The sequence below is a fragment of the Neopelma chrysocephalum genome, unplaced genomic scaffold (assembly GCF_003984885.1).
Source record: "Neopelma chrysocephalum unplaced genomic scaffold, ASM398488v2 Primary Assembly neopelma1_60, whole genome shotgun sequence".
Lineage (NCBI taxonomy): Eukaryota > Metazoa > Chordata > Aves > Passeriformes > Pipridae > Neopelma > Neopelma chrysocephalum.
The window spans coordinates 11,079,123-11,101,146 of NW_020897715.1; the positions used below are offsets into that span (position 1 = coordinate 11,079,123).

A 22,024-nucleotide genomic window follows, 5' to 3' on the forward strand; every position below is an offset into this window, starting at 1 on the left:
ACTGCCAAGACAGAAAACTAAAGGCAGCCTGTTTTACTGGTGCACCATGCTGCTATCTCCAGTAGGAGCCGAATGGGGACCATTTTGTTTGGACCAGCAGGGGTGAAGCTGTATCAGTCCCCCAGAACTGCAGCTGAGTTCACATAGCTGCCTAAGTTTGGTGGCTGTGTAGCAGGAAACTGGTTGCTGCTGCAGTAAGGGCTCCAGGTGTCCACTGTCACAAAACACGTGCTGTTCTTGCTAGCTTCATAGCTACTTCCTGCAAAATGCTGCTTCCCTGTGTGGTGATCACTTCCGGATGTGCCAACGAAAACAGGGTGGATTTCATGCAAGAAAATATTTTCATATTATTTTCTCTGAGATCAGAGTAATTTTTCCCACATCAGTCTAAAAGAGAAATTCTGGTGATATGATTTGACTTTTGCTGCCTTCACAAGTTGCTTTTGCCTCCATGTGTTGCCTCCAGTGTTGATAGCCGGCAGGTTTCACTGTAGCATCCAACAGAATTCTGTACTGTCCACCAGAAGTATCCATCCCAGTTATCAAACATCAGGCACACAGCACATTGTCTCTGTTGCATCTCCCTTTTCTGTCTCCACCTGCCAGCCAGTCCACCGCAGAAACCTTCCCTTTTTCTGTTCAACACAAGGTGAATCTTTTTTCTATCATAGAGTATACAGGCCTTCTCCTGCCAGGACTACTCAAAAGACTTCATCAACTGGTCATTGAGGCAGGGAAAAATGGTTCAGCTCATGTAGGTTAAACCAAATCAGCATTGAAATGATTTATTGATTTATTAAGGATATTCCGTGAACTATACATTCAGGATCTATGTCAGCAATACAGCAGTTCAATCACAAATTATAAAACACTAATTAATTCCTGCAAGTTCCTAAACACACTTTTGCAGCTAATCTCCAGACACGCAGGCACCAACTCCTCTGTCAGTGGCATGGGGGTCACTTCTGGGAGCACAGATCCTGCCACTTACACCTCGCTCCCACTGGGGTTGTGGCCACTCCAGCTCTAGGGGTGCCCATGCTACTCCTTACAATCAGCTAATGCACCTGCTGTGAGAAGGTATGCCAGCAGGTCACGCAAACCCTCCCAAAGTGTGAGTCCCCACATGCTGCACCCCACAGGGTCAGGCCACATGCTGGGTGCCAGCTTATGACAGCGTCTCATGAATGGGGAGCTGCTTCATCTGATCTCAACAGTGGTTGTGATGTGCCAGACTGGCTTTTGACAGTCTGAGGCCTCTCCTTGCTCCATTACCATTTTCTATGTTTCTTTTATACAGCCTTTCAGACCAACTCATTCTTTGTCTCAAAATTATCTTTGTCATTCCCTGGTTACTGTTTAATCCAGCTGACAGTTGCCATCCTCTTTAGCATGATCAGCTAAGGCCTGGTGATTGTTTCCCTCTTCAGTAAGATCAGTTTGGGGTAAATGCCCTCTCAGACACTTCTGGGGTTTCCATCCGTACATGCTGTTTACAGTCACTTATCTATCTTATCAGCTATTGTCTTCCACAACCTTTTTATCCAAGTGTGAGCTGTGCAGGCACTCCAACACAACTATTGAACTGATATTAAGGAATAGTGACCCCATATCTGGACGTGGGGGTAAGCTATTTCTACATAAATTTACTTTCTCGGTGCCTACCAGTTCACGAATTTTTTAACTTAGTTACCTCAGCTTGCATAGCTACATACAATTAATCTGTTCAAGTGTAATCATTGTGCTCAGAGGACCACAGCATATAAGTCTAATTCCTAGTGACCCCACATCTGTAAGGGGGACAAGGAGAGAAAGAAGGAAGATTTGAAAGCTACTTTTGTCATACTGTGTTCTGGGAGACTACATATTCTGCTTGAGCTGGTGTTAAATTGTGTAGCAGTCACTGAGTGGGCTTTCTTTCTCGTGAACCTCCCAGGCAGAGAGTTGGAGGACAATCCTAAGGCAGTGTCCAGTAAGACCAAGAAACTGATGTGGGGACGAAACACCAGCACATGCCTTGCTGGGGCACTGAGGGCAGCTCTCGAGGGTCACACCTCTCCCCTTCAAGGCCTCTTGTAGCTCCCAGAAGAGTATAAAATGCCTGTTTGCCACCAGGCATCTTGATCGTGGTCTGCAGGGCTGCAGCAGCTCTTGTTGCCTGTTTTTTCCTCGCCCTCCCTTACCTGTTGTGTGTGATGCAGGTTTGGTGCCAAGCTCTTGGCCAACTGCCCTTTCCAGCTCCTGGGCATGCCAGCCCGAGGAGCCCCAGTGGCAGTGTTTGCAGTGGCAGTCCATGAATAGTAACTTTTTGAGGCCATTTCACACACTTCTGTCACCTTATGGTTAGCACTTGGTCCTGCAGTCTGTGAGAGGCTCCCCACCCTGGCATGCCTAACTCCTTCTGCTGCAGGTCATCCACAGCCACCATCAGAGATGTTTCCAGATCACACATTACCCAGAGCTCCTGTATGTGACCACCAGCAGCACAATCTCATTTCCCCTACAAATAGTCACCAAGCCAGATAAATCATTACTTTGTTTTGCTCTGCGCTTGGGCACTACTTTTTGCTGCTACATTAGAAGTAATTGTTCATCCTCCTGCTTTATAGTGAGCTTTTCTTGTCCTAAGTCCTTTCTCCCAGTAGCACAAGGCAGGAGACCCAAAGGAAGCAGAAATCTCATTAATGGCTGTGCCCAAACCCACCAGAGAAAATCAGGGTGGTCTTCACATGGTAACTGCTTAAGGCAGTGAGATAAACCCTTAGCAACTTCTATCTTGTAGGTTGTTCCTTCCTAGGTGCTGGTGCACAGCTTTCCCTGGCCCCATCCTTCATCCTGCAGCTAATCTCTTTGACATACATTGCTTTGCACATTTTGTTCTTGGCAGTTTCCAGTGTTGCCTCAGGCCCTTATCACCTTAAAAGATCAGATCATATAGTAGTGGCCTTAGAGACGGCCTGATTGATATCTGCACAGCCAAACAAACAGTAAATTTGAATAAAATTTGGCACCTTGTTGCCTATTAGATCTGCTGATTCTGAGAGGATAATTCACAGATATCAAGTAAAATGTGTGTACTGAGCATACATGGGACAGAGCCTTTGGTTGTGTAAAAGAGCTTGTAGGGGTGGTGTGCAACCCACATGGAGGGCCTTTTGCCCATTCCAGATCCTGCACACACCACCTGTGCAGTCATGAAGATTTTATATTGCTGGACACTGCCAATCCAACAGGACTTCTCTGTGTATTTATACAGAAATACAGATGCTTGCAGGAAGAGGAGAGAGTTTCCCAGTGATCTTTGAACAAACACTGATGAAGCCAGAAGCTCCTGCAGCTCAGAGTTCACCAGCACCACTAGAGCTTGTAGTGAAGGTGTGAGTGTGCTCAGAGGAAGATCATGTTTCTGGGTGGCCGTTTACAATGTAATTGTGATACAGTTATTTAGATATTCTCTAGTTGCTTTCTCCAAACTCATTCTCTGCAGTCATAGGAAATAATGCTGTGGAAGAGTGTATTCTTGCTCAAATCTTCCCTGATATTAGTATCACCATGAGCCTCCCTGAACATCCCATCCCTATTTTATTTTGGATGACCCCCTTTCTCAGGCAGAAGGTAATTAGGAGAGGGCTGCACCAACTGCTGCTGTTGCATGTGCCTTGAACTAACTCACGTGGTGTTTTCCTCTGCAGACCAGATGAACTGGGTCCTGGTCCATGGATAACATGAGACACAGCATTCAAGGGCAGGTTGTCTGGTGAGTAGGTCTGATGCTTGGGTGACACCACCACACACCTATACATAATTCCCAAACTGCTGCCCTGTGTAGAGTAGTATACTTGGGCTGTAAATCGTAGCCAGGGCATTAGAAGGAGAGTTGTTTCAGCTCCCCAGTGGCCAGTGCAGACTGGGCATCCCAGCAGCTGAGAAAAACAGACTAGTTGGTGAGAGCAGCAACTGTCTTGAGGTCTGGGAAGTTAAAAATGGGTGTTTTTTCCTTCAGCAGTGCTCATCTATTTATTGGCTTGATTGTAATCACAGCTGCCTTAACTTGTAACTAATACTGTCCTCCCTGCAGCGTAGATGATGATCACTTGGGTATCAGATACTGCTGTCTATGTTTGCTTTTGTTATCACCCACCATCAGCAGGTCTCTTTGAAAGACCAGCTCTGACCAGACACCAAGGAGAAAAGAGAGATTCCAGTTATCCTCTTCCCTGTGGCTGACCAGTTCTTTCCCATCACACAAAAACCACTGAGAGCTGATTCTCCTAATGCAGGATGCAAATCCATGTGGCACACCTGGTTCCCTTTGATCATGTATAATGTATCATGGAGCATTCAGCAAAGCAGACACTCCCAATTAAATACAGCCTTCTAGGCACATGACCTCTCTGTGCCTCTAACCTACAAGCCTTCATAGCTTTGAGAAATCTGGTCATATGCCTGAAGCTAAGGAGGCCGTGCTCAGCCACAGCCATGAATGGTGGTGTGACCTTGAGGGTATCTGGCCTGTCTGGACCTGGTGTGGGTGCAGTAAGTTAAGGCTGACAGCCTAAAAATCAGGTCTCAGTTGCTTCAGGAGCTGGTTCTGGTTTGTAGCCATGGATCACTTGGAGAAGGGTACCATATTATGACTTGTCCCCTGACTGCTAGTTTTAATGGCTTAAGGAGGGTAGGAGACAATGGTGGCCACTTCTTGAGACCTGAGAAGAACATGCTCAGGTTGGCTGGGTGGTAGGGTGGTGGTCAATTCCAGGCTAGGTCATTCTTGCAGGTAATCTCCAGAACACGCACCTGATAGGTGGTACCAAGGAATGGCCCATCTTATACCCATTCAGTGCAATTCCCAGATCTCAAAAAAAAAAATAGGATGGAGTTAAAGTATCAGTAGCTTAAGGGCAAGAAAATGTGGAATACAATGTTGCAACTCAATAGGAAATTCAGAGGTAAAACCAATATGCTTGGATTTCCACATGTAATTTAACTGTCCTGTAATGGTACCATAGGATCAAGGCACAGTAGTTAATTGTGATCGCAGAGGTGTCCCTGCAGAGAAACCCCAACCCCCTACGGGCCGAGCCGAGGGTGCGGCAGTGGCGTTTGTGCAGCGCCCTGAAGGTCACCCCGCAAGGGCGTCTGCGGCTGTCGCGTGTGTGAGTCGTGTTTCCCCCCTCTCCGGGTACAGGGGACGGGGAGGTCCCGCCGCCCCCGGGGAGCCTCTGCCCGGCCGCCCCTCCCAGCAGGTGCTCCCAGCGCACGGGCGGCGGAGCGGGGCCGAGAGGGGAGTGCTGTTTGCGTTCGATATTCCGCTGCCGCGCTACACGTGAGCCCGGCGGAGCGCGGCGGGGCCGGCGGCTCGTGCGGGGCCGCCAGGAGCAGGAGCAGGAGCAGGAGGAGGGGAGGCAGTGAGGCGATGCTCAGCAGCGCCTGGCCGATCAGCTCTGTCGCGCGGAGCCGGGACCCGCTGGGAGCGGGAGGGGCGGGAACGCCGGGAACAGGCGGGCACGTGCGCGGGCCCGCGCGCTCACGCGCGTGCAGCTACGGCCGGACGAGGTGCGCGTGCCCGTGTCCCGCGGGGGCGCGCACCCCCGGGCACCCGCACAGACGGGCACACGCACAGACGGGCAGACACACGCCCGCCCCGCCGCAACCCAGCCCGGCGGGTCAGAGCTCGAGTGCGCGGCGGGCCGGCGGCACCGACACACGCTGCCGGTGCCGCAGAGCCCCCCGCCCCCTCCCGCCCCGCCGCCACTCCTGCCGCCGCCGCGCCCCCAGCGCGCCCCGCCCGGCCCCGGGGCCCGCCCCACCCGCGGCAGGCCCCTCCTCCGGGCCATCGGCGGGCGCGCATTGGCGGGGCCGCGGGCGGGGCGGAGCCCGCGGTGTATATGAAGGGGCGCGGCGCGGGGAGCGCGGCTGCTCCGTGCCCCGTGCGCTCCGCCGCGCTCACCCCGCCGCTCCCGCTCCCCCGCTCTGCTCCGCCGGGCCGGCGTCGCCGGGGCGGGCGCACCCACCCGCACCTTCCGGGTGCCGCGGAGCCCGGCCGGGCCCTGCCCGCTCCGCCCCCCGAGGGCTGTAGACCTCTCCACGCCGCTCGCCCGCCCCGCCGCTCGCCATGGCCCGCGGGAAGGCCAAGGACGCTGATGGCAACTGGAAGAAATTCATCTGGAACTCGGAGAAGAAGGAGCTGCTGGGCCGCACCGGGGGCAGCTGGTGTGAGTGCGGGGCCGGGGGGCGGCGATGCGGCGGGCGCTGCAGCACGGCCCCGGCGCTCCGCCTCCGCCGGCTGCGGCGGGGCTGCGGCCGGGGCGGGGGGGCTGGGGACGGGGCGGCCCCGCGGGGCGAGGGAGGGAGGGAGGGGGTCCCCCTGCCCGCTCCCCTCGGTGCCCCGTGGGACCACGTGGGGGCCGGTGGGCGCTGCCCCCCGAGTGCGGTTCCAGGTGGGGCCGGGGGTGAGGCAGGGTCGGGCCGACCTTGTCTGAGGGCACCTCGTCCTTGGGTCTCCTTCCTTTCCCGGTGGCTGGCCCGGCCAGGGAGCATCGCCGTCGGGGGAACCTGACCTCCCAGCCCTCATCTGCTGTAGCCTGCACAGTGGCTTTTTCTCTTTTTTTTTCGTGTTTTCTCTGGATAAATGAAACCAAGCGAGTTTTAGTCCGCCGAGAGGTAGCAATTGACTTCTAATGTCTCCGCAAGAAGGAAATGGCTCTATGTGCATTCCTGATTACATGCTCATGATGTATCCCTGGGTGCTGTGCAAATAGCATTTAGACTACAGAGGCTTTTAACAGTTTCTTTATGCAAACAGACAGTCTTCCAGTTGCTGCCAACCACAGCTGCTGTTGCCACCCTTGCGATGTTGAATTCAGCTCCTGTTGTAATGGATCAGCCAGAGATGCCACATCCAGAGCCGCCAGTTCTGGCGTGCGGACTAGAGCAGGCATCTGCCGTATCTTTACGTGAGCAGAATTGGGTTGTGGGTGCGCATGGATAGGTATTTTCTGCTCCTGAGGCACCAGGCAACTGCGCAGTGCTTCAAACGCGGAGGCTGAACCAGGTCCTTCTCCCAGAGTGCCCATGCCTATCTGCCTAGGACTGATTTGCATTTGCTGAGTCGATCTGCAGGCTGATGATCAGATTCTTCTGTTATAAGCCTACCTGTTGCAGGAGGCTTTCTCTTTCAACCCTGTGGTGCTCGATTCCTAGACCACTGCATTTTTTCTGAGACCTTGGAGTGGTTTTGACCTTTAAGGTGTCTTTGGCGTTTAGAGCATCCTGGCTGGAAACCTGATTAAATAAGCTACCTCCCAGCGTTTGCCTTTTGATGTTACAAAACTCAAAGGCATTACGCTGCAGACAACAGCATTAGTGTTTGGTTTGTTACAACAGCACCTCCTATGACCGTGCTCTGGAAAAAATTTCCACACGTCCCTGACGTCACGGCCATTTGCTTTACGCTGCCTGGATACCAAAGAGTGCTTTAACTCCTGGAGCACCACGTTACTTCACCCAGCTCTGCCCTCCAGCCCTGGCTGCCTCCTCTGCTTCTGGTGCACAAGAGAAAGACAAGAGGATGGAGTGCCTTTCTGACAGTGTTCCTCAGCCTCTGTGTCGCTGGCTGTCCCTCCTGCTTGCCTGTCTTTCATAGACTTTAAATGACCAGAACAGCCAGCTTTCATTGTGAGGCTTCTCCAGTGAGGTCGCTTTTCTTTTTTATGATGGGGCTGGGGAGTGAGGAGGAATACTTCCACCTACTGCTTCCTCCCCTTTCCTTGTCGCTCATCACCTCAGGTCCTTCAAATAAGCCACGTCTGTTTTGTTTGCAACTAGATAAGGACAGTCTGAGATCAAGCAGGCTCACTCTCCAGTACTCTTTGGCCTCTGCTTTTTCCTGCAGCCTGATTAGCATATAGTTGCTTGGCATGGGCTGGTTCATCCTTGTAGGCAGCCTGGTGATGCATAGTATGGCATGTTACTGTGCAGTTAAGCAGTTGAGATAATCCTTGTAAACTGGTAGCTGATGACCAGAATCTGAGCCATTCTGCATCTCCAGTCTCTTCTCCGTTCTTCCCACCCTCTGCCCCCCTGCCCCAAGATTGTTCTAGATATTCTCTTTAGACCAAAACTACATCCAATCTTTCATTATTATTCACTCTTTAATTGGTATGACCAGTGCCAAAGTGCCTTTGTAGGCACACAAGGCTGGTGAATCTGCAGTACTGTGACATATTATGAGTACTTTCCTACATTTGAGATGGAGTATTGGAGCTAATTTGGGCCTGAATTATGTTCCTGTTGTCTTTATTGAAAGTGATAGCTTGAATTACTAGGAGACATCAGGCCTTACAATTGCTTGTAAACCTGAATGAAACATTTACTGCTACTGCTCCCAGAAATAGCTCTGAACCCCAAGCACATCCGTAGTATGGCCTTTTGCTCATGGGCACTTGGATCACAGTCTGTCAGCTGCAAAAGCCCGCTACGGTACTTCTGGGTCAGCCAAGGGATCCTTTAAAATACGAGGGAATGTGGTTTAGTCTTTATAATCCCAAATCCTGATTCATGGATTTCTAGATTTTCAGGGGCTCATGCTTTCTGCCCCCCAAACAACCGGAGTGATTTACATTTCCTGTCTGCATCAGGGCATAATCTCACTGTTACCTATATGTTTTTTGAACATCTGAATTCAGTGTGCTGGCTCTTCCTTTTAAGTGGCAAAGGTGGGAAATTCTGTCCTGAAATGCGACTGCTGTGAGGGCTTGATTTGATTTCTCTTTCTGTTTGTTTTCTCTTGCAGTTAAGATCCTCCTCTTCTATGTCATCTTCTACGGTTGCCTGGCAGGTATATTCATTGGGACCATCCAAGTGATGTTGCTCACTGTCAGTGAATTTGAGCCCAAATACCAGGATCGAGTGGCACCTCCAGGTAACTAAATAGGAGGCCTGTGTTTGAGTTGGTGCAAGCTGTTCTGGGGAGGCGGGGTTGGTTACTCACCTCAAGAAGGAGGATGAAATAAGCACGTCGTTGCTGCAACACATATTTGTAGGGGGTGGGTATGTTCTCAGCCTTCTGTGTTAGCAATACTGGGGCTTGAAGGCAATCCTGCTAGATTTAGAGGTTGCATCACATGAAAGATGTCTCCTCTCTGAGAGGAGCTTAAACTTGGTTTGCTTTTCCCTTCCTTTGTGCCAAAGTGATGGAGTGAGGCTAAGAGGCTTCACTTTTGGGAACTGGCTGTATGAGAAAGCTAAGTTCAGTTTTTCTTTCTTCATAGCTACTCTGTTCACATGGGTAAGTGAAAGGGACAAAGGGAAAATGTTGGTTTTTTTGGTGGAACTGGCATGCGCAAGGAGGAAGAGGACAACCCCAGTTCTGGGTGTGCTTACTGACTTGTATTATCCAACACTGAACTACAGTGTGTGATCTAGAGGTGGGGGTAGCCTCCACTAGTGGGTATTTCAGTTGACTGTGTCGTGGGAGGTTAAAGGTGGGTCTTTTAGCTGCTATTATATGACCTGTCTTTACATAGACAAAAGAAATCTCTGCTCAAAATTAAAATGATGGCTTTAGCAGTGTCTGTGGCCAGCCTGCCTTGGGTGGGGGCAAATGGAGTGAGTAGCCCTTGCCGCAGGTTCCCTGCTCCGCCTGTCCAGGCTGCGCTGCGCTATCCAATCCCCGCTGCAGCCAGCGGCGGCTCAGAGCGCGGGGGGGAGCTGCGCAACTGCTGCTTTCCCACATCACAGATGACCTTGAGGCTGCTTGGCACTGGGGATCCTAACGATCCGTCTCCAGTTGCTCTGTAAAACAGTTCAGAAGCTTTTAATAACAGTGGTATTTAAGTGACAATTGTGAGGCTGATGGCTTGTAGCTACAGAAGTTGGCTCTGGTGCTGCACTGTGTCTTACAGCCCTGCCGTCTGCAGTGCTGTGAATCTCTGCCCTAAACATGGGGAATGAATGTCGCCATCACCAAATGGTGTTATATCTCAGCAAAGGATCATCTTTTGCAAATAAGTACTTTTCCACCAGCACTTTTTAAAGACAGAACAGAGACTGGAACTGCTGCGTTAGTGTGTGGCACTTCTTCATGTACCACCATGGCTGAGGTAAATGCTGCCTTAAGCACTGAAAGTGGTCTTTTCATCTCTAGTGGACCCTGACATTTGCAGGAAAGACTGTCACTGATACTGCCCAGAGCCATTAGCTGCATCTGAAAAGCCAACATGGCTAATGGTGGGGTAGTTGTTACTTAATAATGTATTTTCCCCAGCTGAAGTCCAGTGGTCTCACCAGACATGAAATAATTAGCAAAGAAGCCCATGGATCTTGGGTCTCATCCAGATAGACCTGCTGTTTAGCCAGATGTCACATAATTACTCATTCTAGATAAACTGTTTGCTTTCTGTGAAATAGCAGTTTACAATCCAATTTCAAAGCAACTCTGGTAAAATTTCTGTGAAAGATTTCAACCTGCAGAGGACTTTTATTCATCTCTTAATTGCATACTGCACCAGTTTTTCTGGGGCTCTTTTTTTTCTAAACAAAGAAAAGGAATTGAATTTCAAGACGCTCTTGTAGCATGTACTGCAGGAATCAAAATGGAGGAACAATGAAAAGGTTATTTGGAATCTTTCGTAATGAGCTTTTAGGACATGTACTGAAATCAAGGAGAACGAAATCCAGCTCCCTGAATATATGACAGTGGGCAGCCAGTAAACAAGGGCTTTGAACCAAGCTGCAATGTCACATGCGTACAACTTCAAGGAGATAATTATTAGATTAATAGCACTGGACCCTTTTGCAGGGCAAAAGCTGTCGCATTATGCGACAGCTTCTCCTACAGATGTGGACAAGCTGGGTGTAAGGCATGGTGCAGGCTGGCTCTTTATGTCCAGTATGTTCCTTGTCCTGTAGCACAGCAGCCATTAGACCACAAGTCAAAAATAGCCCTTTGATGTAGGCTTTCAGAGGGATGGACATGGTAGCGAGTTGCTGCACTGCTGTCTTTGGGAGGTCAGCAATGCCTATATTCTCCTGCTGTGCAGGATTCTCCCCTGTGCTGCAAGCACAACTGCTGCTCTTACAATGAACACACCTGGGACCGGGTTCACTGCTGCACTTAGTGAGCACCAAACTTAAATTTTTTGTGATCTAAGACATCTGTAGATGATTAACTGTATAAAATAGGATGTTGTGCAATTCTAATTCCTAGTTCTTGTGGGAAAATTTGCAAGCCGAGTAAGTATATTGGCAGCTTGATAAAGCCCTGGATTTTCTAGCAAGCCAGAAAACCGGGTTTTATTCTTGTTAGAGTGCTCTGTCCTTCTTGGGCTGTTGTGTCAGCCCAGAATATCTGAGAAAGGGGAAACTAGACTTCCCTTCAGGGTTTGCAGGAAAAAATGCTGTAGGGGCTGCTAGAATATCATTCTTGTTCCGAAATACAACAGATTTCATAACAGGAACAGAACCTACAGGGTGTTTTATTGAGTTATTGACATGGGTATAACATTGAAAGCCAGAAAGTGCTATTTTTGTAGCCAAGTGTCATTAATATGGTAATTGGTTTCTGCATTGAACACAACAGGAATGTTATGCAGGACTGCAGGGCAAGCTGAGTATTGTACCTTTCCACTATACTATTTTTTTCCTTCTTTTGTCTTGTGGTGGGGGAAGGGATGGTGCAGTTCACCTTGTCCAGCCCTGCCATTGCGACAGCTCCACCTCCCAGTTCCACGTGTGCTGCAGGCTCGGACTCTGCTTTAAGCACAGAGGACTTACCCTGCTAATAGGGAAGGATGAGGATATTGCCTCTTAAACAGTGTACTGAGTGTTTAAAAAATAATCCTCCATTCTCCTCCTCCCCTTCCCCATCCCAATATCAATTGGGCTGTGTATCCTGCCATCTTGTGGTGCGAATCCCATGGAACAGCATCTGGTTATCCCATCACTGGGGCTGGCACAGGGGACAGAGCTCACTGCTGCCTGAGGCACTTTGTAAGTGGTATCTGGAAGGAAGAATTCCTGCTCCCGCCAGGGGATTTCAGGTGTCCCTGCTTCAAGTGCTGCCTGGGCAGTGAGTGCGTCATGGAAAAGGCTGCTCTGGTACGTGTCCCCCACTTGGTTTATTTAGCCTGGAGAGCAGCAGGGAGGTGGCAGGAAGGCCTCAAAGGAGCACATGCTCCCTCCTGTGAAGTTGCACTTCTTTGCTTCTATCTCTTGTCGTCTCAGCACCTATGCTTGGAAACATCTCTGAGTCTCAACTCCAGGGATGTTACTATCAACCAGGTTTTGCTGCATTTCTAGAACACTTGCACCTGCTTTTTGCACTTTGGGGATGAAATAGAGGGTGACTGGAAGCTTGGAAGGACATTGCTTGGTATGGAGGCTTTTAAAATCTATCCTCATTTAGTGAGCTGGTGGGGCGAGGTAGGACGTACTCAATTTGTCATCTGTGTCATCCCAGGAGTGTTCAGACTTATTCTGAACCAAGATTACATGGTACTTAGAAATGACCATTGTATCATGAAGCAAGAGAGGTTACTACGGACTTATACAACCATTCCTAATAACAAGCCTGACTTCCCACTATTTGTTTCTTTCTCTTTGCCCTTAGGACACATTCACCTGAAGTCTTACTCTTACAGCTTAAAGTGATAAAATCTATATGGAGAATTGTTTTTTAAATGACCTTGAATAAATGTAATTTTAATCTGCAACAGTGTTTTTTGGAAGTGGAACTGTAGCTGAAAAAAAAAGCCAAATGACTTTACATGGGTTTTTTTGGTGTTTCATATCCTTGTGTATTCACAGAAAGCCAACAGAAAGTGGTGTCCATTACTAAGTCAAGGCATCACTCATCATTTATGTGGACAGTGTCAGTCAAGTGAAGATGGGAATCATTTCCCAGCAAGAAACTCTTAAGAGCCAATTGCAGTGACTTTCTAGTTTGTCAGTATTTTAGCAATAAGTTGATTCCTTCCTGTGGGAGGAAGAGCATCACCACATGTGACACCATTGTGCATCTCTGTGGTAATAACATGAGATGTGGAACTGTGTGCAGACATTGTAGTCTGAAGGTGGGGAGAGGGTTTAGACTCCTGGCTGTGAAAGCACTTGAGGCTTTGTTTCTTTTCTTCCATAGGACTTCCTCATGTACATGAAGCCCCTTAGAGCTTCCTTCATGCCAGTAACTCAGTGGAGCCACACACTTACTTGGATGTCTAGCAGCCCATGGGAGGTAGCACTGTAATGGCTCAGCTTAGTAATTTTTTTTTTCTTGTCCCTACTTGCTTCAGTTACCCAGTGGGGGTGATTGTTGCAGAAAGGTTAGTGTTCTGCAGAGGTTACCTTCTGTCATCATACAACACACTTGTTTTTTTACACAAGATTGCTTAAGAAGAATTCAATGATTGTGCTGCTTTGATAACAGCACGGAAGCTTTTATTTTGGCTATGGGATGTACAGATGGAAAACAAAGAAGGAAGTAATAGATCAGTGCTTAGGGCTCTGCATTCAGTCAGTTGCAGACATGTCAGAAGGGAGGTTGTGGTGGAAGCCAGTAAGTAATAACTTTATCCTAATTTTACAAATGTATTTTTCATGACAAGTCTTTCATCTTCATGAAGATTTACTTCCTTGCTTCATAAGTGGGAAGATTGATCTCCACTTTGCTCTTGTCCTAAACAAAGCAAGCACTGCTGTACCAAAGCCTGGTCTAGTCTAGTTCATCAGAGTACCTGCAAATGCCCCCAGTGAGGCAGAAAGCAGCCCAGTGATGGCCACAGGCTACTTGGCAGGAATGGTGGTTCCCTTGTGCTGGCCACTGGAAGAGCTGTGTGGTGGTACTGCCTGGGCTTCAGTGCAGTTCTGTGAAGACTTGCAAGATAGGGACACTTTGGGATTGGAGTCTGTTCTCCCAGCCAAGTCACTTGTCCATGGGCAGAGGGCTGGCTTCGGACTGTACCTATCAGTGGCCAGGCTCTCCTAAAGAGAGAACAGGGATGTTCTGGGTGGCTTTTACAGACCACAGGGTGTGTATTGCTGACCTTCACTTCACCTTTGCCAGGCCTGTGTGGGTGCCCTTATGTGTTACCTTGGCCAAGACAGAAAAGAGAGGTGGGGAGGTGCTGAGCAAAACTAACAGCTTAACTTGCCTGACCAAACTTAACAAGCCTAACCATGCTTTCTTCATTTTTTTTTTTTGTGCATATATACACTTGAATGACACACTTGTAAATTGAACTCTGGAAAAGGCAGACCCAGGAGAGTACTCAAGGTCTGGCCCGCCTCTCCTGCAATTCTAGACAGCCATTTCAGGTGACTCTGAGCCTGTTGCTTCCCAGCTGAGTGGTAACATGAGAAAGGCTTGGCAGAATAGGATTTAAGTCCCTTACTAAAGTTGAATCTGGTGTATTTATTCTATATATATTTATAACTGTTTGTGAAGCAAGAAAACAAGTAATTGCTTGAAAGGGGGTTGAAAGCCAATGACTTTGGAAGGCAGGATGTAATCTTGCTAGTAGAATAGTAAGTTGCTTCTAAACTTTTAACACTCAGCTTGGTCTGTTTGTATTAGAGGGAGTTTTGGGCAGTTAAAGCTGCTTCATGGAATAAAATGGGAAGCACCCGAGCTACTTGCTGGATGTCTCGCAATCTTTAGTGACTGGGAACTGTGTTTAGGGGAACAAAGCTAATCTTTGTCCTAGGTTACAAATTCCAAGTTAGTGGGTAGTGGGGGGGGGTAAGGGGGAGTGGCGAGTTGGTTTGAGGAGGGCCTAAGCAGAAGCACTCAACTAGCTTTGGAAAAATTGCTGGAGTCACAAGCTCTTGTGGGTTGGGGCCAACCAGCTAAGCTGCTGGAGTTTTGCACCAGAGGAACTTGTTGGCAACAGGCCTGTTCTGAAAGCTGTCAAAGCAAATGCTGCTCCCCTGCTCCTTTTCTTGATCTTACTAAAATGAAGATGACAAACTGAAATGAAGTCAAGACCTCAATATTTACTGTGGCTGCCATAAAAGCAGCATGAACTCAGTTCCCATTACTTAAGTTTTAAAGTGTTAGCCATGTGTCAATATATTCAATTAAAATGTGACCTAAACATTGCGCAGGAACAACCACTTCCAAGTTCCACAATGAAGGGCAAAGAAGTTGGTGCTTTTCATCATCTGTAGGCATTTCTTGTCTATAGTCTAATCTCTTTTCCATGCATTATTTTTCTATTCATCCTCCTAAAGTTTAAAGCAGAGCCAGTTAATACAGTTCAGAATCTGGAGAGTCTTTTAAACAAACTCTTCTGTGTAGTGGCATTTCCTACTCACCTACTTGGTGATGAGCTTCTGATGAGAGAGCTCAGAAGATGAGTTCTGCAGCCAGAAATACCCACTTAGGCAGTGAGAAGAGCAGAGGCAGCTATCAGGCTGATGAGTTTACTGAGGGAGGAAATGTCTCCTGCCCTGCATCCTACAAGACTACACAAAGGCAATGTGGATTACAGCTAGCAGAGAGTGACCTGACTTGGGGAACCTCTCTTGTCTTTTATTGCAAGGGTTTATGAGCGGACAGCTCAGATGTATCCTAAACACAGTGTGTTTTAGAGGCTTTTAAGTCAACCTGTTAGGGATATGTACATTCTGTGTGGTTGGTCTTGCATGCAGACAGCTTCCCTTCTGTCCTTGAGGAGGAGGTGGAAATGTACAGTGGACCTGTGGTTGACTGGTATTTTTGAGGAGAGCCTTGACTTGTAGCCTCCCTTCTGTATTTTGTGGGTTTTGTCTGCTTACCTAATGCAAACATTGTGATAAATATGCAAGACTGTTGTTAGAAAGAGGAGATACGAACTTCTCCTCTAGTGAGCTCGAGTTGTTTTGTTGAAGTTCGTAAGTCTGAAAAACAGAGATTATTATTAAGAGTTATGTTCTTGGTGTGCATTGTATTGCCTAGAGGCCGTGTAACCCTGAGGTGTACTTAATGTTTTCTTCCCAATTTTGCTTTTCTTAGGACTGACTCAAGTCCCCCAGGTTCAAAAGACAGAAATTTCCTTTACTGCCGCTGATCCCAAAAGTTATGATGTGTATGTAAGGAACCTCGAGAATTTCTTAAAGGACTACAGCGCTGATCAACAAACTGAAAACATAGTATTTCAGGACTGTGGGGGTAAGTCTCGATTGTTTCCTATAGGATTCTGACTGATGCCTCTGTGTCAGGTTCACCAGAAGCTGAGAGTGAGCAGTGGTGGGCTTGGTCTTCAGCTGTTCCCTTTATTGCAGCCAGAAGCATGTTGGTAAACTGGCAGGTTCTGGTTTCAGTCATATGGCTGCTCATTAATTTTGTTTGGACAGACCACAGCTTATTGTAGAGGTTATATGGCTGGCTCCCACATTTCACTTGGAGAAAGTTGCAGCTGACTCTCTGAAGCATGTGGTGCTGACCTTATTCTCTCTGAAAGCCGTGGGGGTTTTACTCACAACTTTGCTAAACCCAGTGTTGGTCCTCTTGATGAGATGCAGCCAAAACATCTGGGAAGTGTTAACCTTTAATAGGTTATATCGAATCATGTAAATGAGACTATCACCTCATAATATGTGCATATCAAATTTGAGGGGAACCTGCTTGTAAAAGGTGACCAAAAAAAAAAAAATCTCTGAGCCAGGTGATTTCAAATCTTCTCTTGTGTTCTGGATGAATCCTCAGTTATAAAACAAAACCCGTGAAAAGTTGCTGGTCTGGGACCAGCTCCCACATGGTGGGCAGCTGTGTGTAGGTCTGTGGTGTCACTTAACTGCTTGGGCAAGGGGGAAATCTAAACTACACTGGGAAGTATAAACATTGCTGTTCCTGACAAGCAAAAGATCACATGCATATGGTTTCCTTTTCATTTCCCTGCTGTGACAGACACACCTTCTGACTACAAAGAGAGAGGACCATATAATGATGTCCAGGGTCAGAAGAAGGTCTGCAAATTCAAACGTGAATGGCTGGAAAACTGTTCTGGGTTAAGCGATCCCACCTTTGGGTACAGGGATGGCAAACCATGCATCCTCGTCAAGCTCAACAGAATTATTGGCTTCAAACCTCAGGCAAGTATCTCTTCCCTTTCTAGCAGAAGCTACTGATCAGGAGGAGGAGTTGGCTGCAGATTTGCTGTGCCTGCTTTTGAGTCTCTGGAAAGAGATCAGCATTAAGCCCTATCTGCAGAGGATAAATTTTGAGACCATTTAAGTAATTGAGTTTAAGAACACTTTTCATTACAAAGCAGTGAAAACTGTGCACGTCAAGATGGTAACAAGTAGCAGTGAACCTCATAGTACAACTTCTTGGTTATTGATGTGGTAACTTCTGAGCCTGCTAATGGAGTTCCTGTAACAGGCTGTTTTGTTCATACCATAAACCCCATTTTAAATTACTGTATGATTCCATAGGACCATCGCAGACCAACTCTATCTGTAGTAACATCAGTACATTGTGTCATGCCCTGATCCACTCCATTCTTTCCTCAGGCAGTGTAGATTTGTCTGCCTTGCTAAAACTGCTTAATTAAATGAAGTGCTAATATTAACAACCAGACTGAAACACAGGCTATATAAAGAGTAAACCACATTTGAAAGTCAGGCACAGCTGCAAGAACGGTGAGGAGATCTATAGGTTATTTAATGTGATTTCCCAGAGGTTATAGGATGTCTCTGTGACCTGGTTGCCCTGTGCTGCACCTGAAGGCAAATCTGCAGTAATGCTGAAGGATGTTAATCTGGACATGCATGGCTTTTATTTCTGGGATTTTTCCCCAAGACATTTAGATGCTAAAAATTTCTTCTAGAATTCAGTGTCAAAGCATGTGCTGTTGAATAAGGTGGTGTGCAAAACCTGCCACTCCATCTTCTGGATGGAGAACAGTGCAAATGGTGTGCTACGCTGTCTTCACCACCATCTGTCAGGGCAGTCGAGAACAGGGAATGGTGCAGTCTAGCTAACAAGTTCTGAGGAACATTCTTCTTCTAGTGGAGCCTGTCCCATGCTAAAATAAATGAGTTTAATTCTGCTTTATCTGATTTGTGGTGAAAACAGTGAGTGCATTTTAGAAGGAATGTGCTGTGCTGGGTATGTAGTGGCTGTGAGATGACATGAGGTGTGCATGTTTGATGGCTGGAGAAGTGAAGGGTTTGGTGTGTTCCTCTTTTCTTTGCCATGGAGCTCTGGAGAGCTCCAGACTGCATTAGACAGGAGGCTCTAGTCAAGGAATGACTTTACATGTTTCATTTAGAAATGACGTGTACCCAAAGCAGTATTTATATTCCTCATTACATGCTCCAGCAGAGACACTGTAACTCTTGCATTGGGCAAGGTGTGTGTAAAGCAGATCTGAAACTGCAAGGTTGTCAAGCAAAACTACTGCACTTAAAGAGACCAAAGACCAACTGGATTAATGGTTGGGCTATCAGAGTTGGCACTCACACCTTGCCCTGACACCCCGAGCTTTTGTCCTTCCTTGTAGGTGGTGTTGAAGTTCAGCAATGCAGGGTGTGACTGCCACTCTTTGTTCTTTCTTCTGCATTTCCTGTCCTGACTGCACACACCTGGCAGGCAGGTGGCAAATCCTCCACAGTGCATCTCTTCCTGCCACTGCCTGAGCTTTGCACACACAAGCCCTGCTAGCTATAGGTACTCTGCTGTGAAGCGCTTACTCCAATGGCACCAGAGAATTAAAAATAGCCTGACTGGCTTGTATCCACAGCAGGTAAAGCTGTAAGAACAGACAACAGTTCTGCTTGGGTTAAGTTCTCCTGGTTTTAGTTGTGTTACGCTACTTGTCTGTCCCAAGAACCACGAGGAACTATTGCCTCTGGAACTGCTCTAGAAAGGATTCCAGTTAACGTGTTCAGTTCTGCTGACCTTTGCTGCTGCAAAGGTACTCTGGTCTGCAGAGGAGGGTCTACTCTGTAACGTCCCCTTGTTCTGGATTTCTTCTAGGCTCCAGAAAATGACAGCCTCCCTGTTGAGGTTATGGCAAAATACAACCAATTTCTCATCCCTGTTCACTGCACTGCCAAGGTAAGTTGAAATATAATAGAGCAGAGTCATGAAGTTGCAGGGGATGACAAAGTCTTTGTCCAAGTGTAGTTACCCCTCTCTGCCTTTCCACAGACAAATGGGGTGGTTCTTGCTTGGGGTATCCCCCTTCCAGAACAGAAGCTACTCGAAGTCCCACTGATGGATGAGTTTGTGCTGGGGGGTAAAAGTAGGGCCAGATAGCTAAAGGTATCCTTAAAAGTAGCCATTTTGCTTTCAGGTGCTGTACTGGACCTGAAAAAGGGATTCCAGGGAAGAAATTTCATACTTGGCATTTGTAAAGCTGAGAAAGAGCAAACTTTAGCCAAAGGTTGTGCATTGATGTGACAGGAAGCTGTGGCAGTTTCCAGTTGCATAAAGTGGCTGTGGTTTTAAGTAAAGCAAGGCCCTTTTCCTGAGGGAAAAGGTGTGCAGGAAGGTGCTTATTGTGTGTGCACTGATTAGATATCACTGACTTGTCCTCTCTACCACTGGGACATCCTCGTGCTGCCAAGATGGGGGTCAGTGATGACCAAAGCAGAGGTCACAGTCTTGCTGGAAAACAAACGCCACTAGGGAAAAGGGCTGCCAAAGGAGGAGTGTGGGTGATTGTCATTGGTTGTGCTTCCTTTTCCCACCTCTAGCGAGAGGAAGATGCAGACAAAATAGGCACGGTGGAGTACTATGGGATGGGCGGCTACCCCGGCTTTGGCCTGCAGTACTACCCCTACTATGGCAAACTGCTGCAACCGCGGTACCTGCAGCCGCTTGTGGCCGTGCAGTTCACCAACCTGACCTACGACATGGAGGTGCGCGTGGAGTGCAGGGCCTACGGGCAGAACATTGTCTACAGCGACAAGGACCGCTTCCAGGGACGCTTTGATATTAAATTTGACATAAAAAGCAGCTGATTGTAAGCACAACTCTCTTCCTCCCCCCTCCTCCTCCTCCTCCTAGCCATTTAAAAAGGTTAAAAAAAAAAGAACAAAAAAGAAAACCTACTAGTCTTGAACAAACTGTCATACGTATGGGACCTACACGTAATCTATATGCTTTACACTAGCTTTCTGCATTTACTAGGTTAGAATGTAAACAAAGTGTAGCAATAGCGACAAATATTTATTCTACTGTAAATGACAAAAGAAAACAAAATTGAGCCTTGGGACATGCCCATTTTTACTGTAAATTATGATTCCATAACTGACTTGTAGTAAGCAGTGTTTCTGGCCCCTAAGTATTGCTGCCTTGTGTATTTTATTTAGTGTACAGTACTATAGGTGCATACTCTGGTCATTTTTCAAGCCATGTATTGTATCTGTTTTCTACTTCTTGTGAGCAAAGATTTTTGCTGTCCAAGGTGTAAATACTCAATGGGACTAGAACTGGCATGATACTTCTCATTATTTTGTTCCTTTTCAAAGAAAGGCCCACCTGTGAGATGATATTTAACAGCACTCCATAAGGCTTCTGGCTTTTCTGTGGTGTTAGGGTATTTTATTTGGAGGGGTGGCAGGGGAAACTAACTTAAGTGAAGATAAAGAGAATAGATGATTGTGTACTGTGCTTTGTAGTGAATGCTGTCTCTCCACCTCTTCCCTCATCCTCCTGTATGCTGTGTGAGAGACTGGGTCAGGCTATCACTTTACTCAGTGATAGGCATAACTCTTTGCTTTGTATATTTTCTTTTCTTTCTCTTTTTCTTTTTTTTTTTTTCCTGCTGAAGGCATCGCACACTGTGGTGCTAATGTCTTTATTGAATGTTTTAGCCATTTTCATGGTGGAAGAATTTTATATTTATGCAGTTGTACAATTTTATTTTTTCTGCAAGAAAGTGTAATGTATGAAATAAACCAAAGTCACATGTTTGAAAATAAAACTTTATTTTAAACTTTATAAAAGCAATGCAGTACCCCATAGAATGGTGTTAAATGTTGTCTAAAGTGCAAAACTCTATGTTCTAACATGTAATAATAGCCAGGAGTACAGTGCTCTTGTTGATCTTGTATTTCAGTCAGGTTGAAACATTGGACAAATAAATGAATGAACACACTGTTCTGTGTGCATGTCTTTTGCAGGGGGTGAGGATGGAGGCTGTTAGTTGTCCAGAATCTTGAAGAAGTACTGCACCTATTTCAAACAGAAAATACACTTTTATCAGTCCTCAGTGGAAGGGAGTTGAAACATCTAAAACATTGAGCTGTTACACATTAGCACTGGTGTCTGTTAGTTACTTGTTATCCCCTCTCCCGGGCATGGATTAGAGGCTGCTGTGGCCATCCCCGTCAGGAACCCAAGAAGTCTATTCCCCATTACTGCAAGCTCTCCACATCTGGAGGCACAGGCCATGTGTTCTAGCCATAACCACAAGTAAAATGGTTGATCCTCAGTGCAGGTTAAAGCTTCCTGCAGCAGTGTGTGCTGTGTAGCCAGAAGGCAGGGCGCACACTGAGGTCACAAGAGAGTTTCACGGCAGCAACTTCCACTGTGTTGCTGTTGGGCCAGTGGCCAGCACTGAGGACAGGCTGTGCCTGATGGGGCTGCTCAGATGTGACAAAACATGGCAGCTGGGTTCCTGCAGGAGTCAGGCTCACTTTATGCTGCATGATGCAGATTACGGGAAGAATTTCTCTGTGTAATGTGGCAAAACGTGACTACCCTAAAGCAAGCGGCTTGATAAAGACTTCCTAATCTAAACACACAATACCAGAAAAGCAAGATGCTTTTTGCCATTTGCTAGAAGGAAAAGCCTGGTTTCAGTACAGGCCATGCTGGTTTCTGCACTCCTTAAGCTGTTTCATGTTGTTCCCAAGGAGCAGGTGCTGGCAGAAATTGCACCTTCAGCTGTTTCATTTGCTGTTCTATGTTTACAGCAAGGCAAGGACTTAACAAAGAAGCTGTGATGAAAGCTCTACAATTTTTCCTGATGGAAGCTCCATCTGCAACAAGAGCTTCAGGAAAGCTGAGCCATTTTGGTGGGCTCCTCCTGTA

General features: G+C 47.3%; 2 protein-coding genes across 3 annotated transcripts in view; one reads left to right on the forward strand and one right to left on the reverse strand.

Moving 5' to 3' along the window:
• Positions 1-5,914: 5,914 nt before the first annotated feature.
• ATP1B1 (ATPase Na+/K+ transporting subunit beta 1) lies at positions 5,915-21,085 on the forward strand. Its single transcript, XM_027681104.1, has 6 exons — positions 5,915-6,215; positions 8,795-8,923; positions 15,992-16,147; positions 16,886-17,070; positions 18,959-19,039; positions 19,681-21,085. Exons 1-6 carry the CDS (start codon positions 6,116-6,118, stop codon positions 19,945-19,947), a joined length of 918 nt encoding a protein of 305 aa, XP_027536905.1. The 5' UTR covers positions 5,915-6,115; the 3' UTR covers positions 19,948-21,085.
• NME7 (NME/NM23 family member 7) overlaps positions 20,900-22,024 on the reverse strand; it is a 96,774-nt gene continuing 95,649 nt past the window's right edge. For both annotated transcript variants that reach the window (XM_027681102.1, XM_027681103.1), the window contains exon 12: positions 20,900-21,163. In XM_027681102.1, coding sequence (XP_027536903.1) covers positions 21,131-21,163 — 33 coding nt within the window. In that variant the 3' untranslated portion in view covers positions 20,900-21,130. The remainder of the gene's footprint in view (positions 21,164-22,024) is intronic.

Coding starts and splice junctions, on each gene's coding strand:
- ATP1B1 (XM_027681104.1), top strand. CDS start 6,116: ATGGCCCGCGGGAAGGCCAAGGACGCTGATGGCAACTGGAAGAAATTC. Junction 8,924..15,991: donor GGATCGAGTGGCACCTCCAG/GTAACTAAATAG, acceptor TGCTTTTCTTAG/GACTGACTCAAGTCCCCCAG. Junction 16,148..16,885: donor AGTATTTCAGGACTGTGGGG/GTAAGTCTCGAT, acceptor CTGCTGTGACAG/ACACACCTTCTGACTACAAA.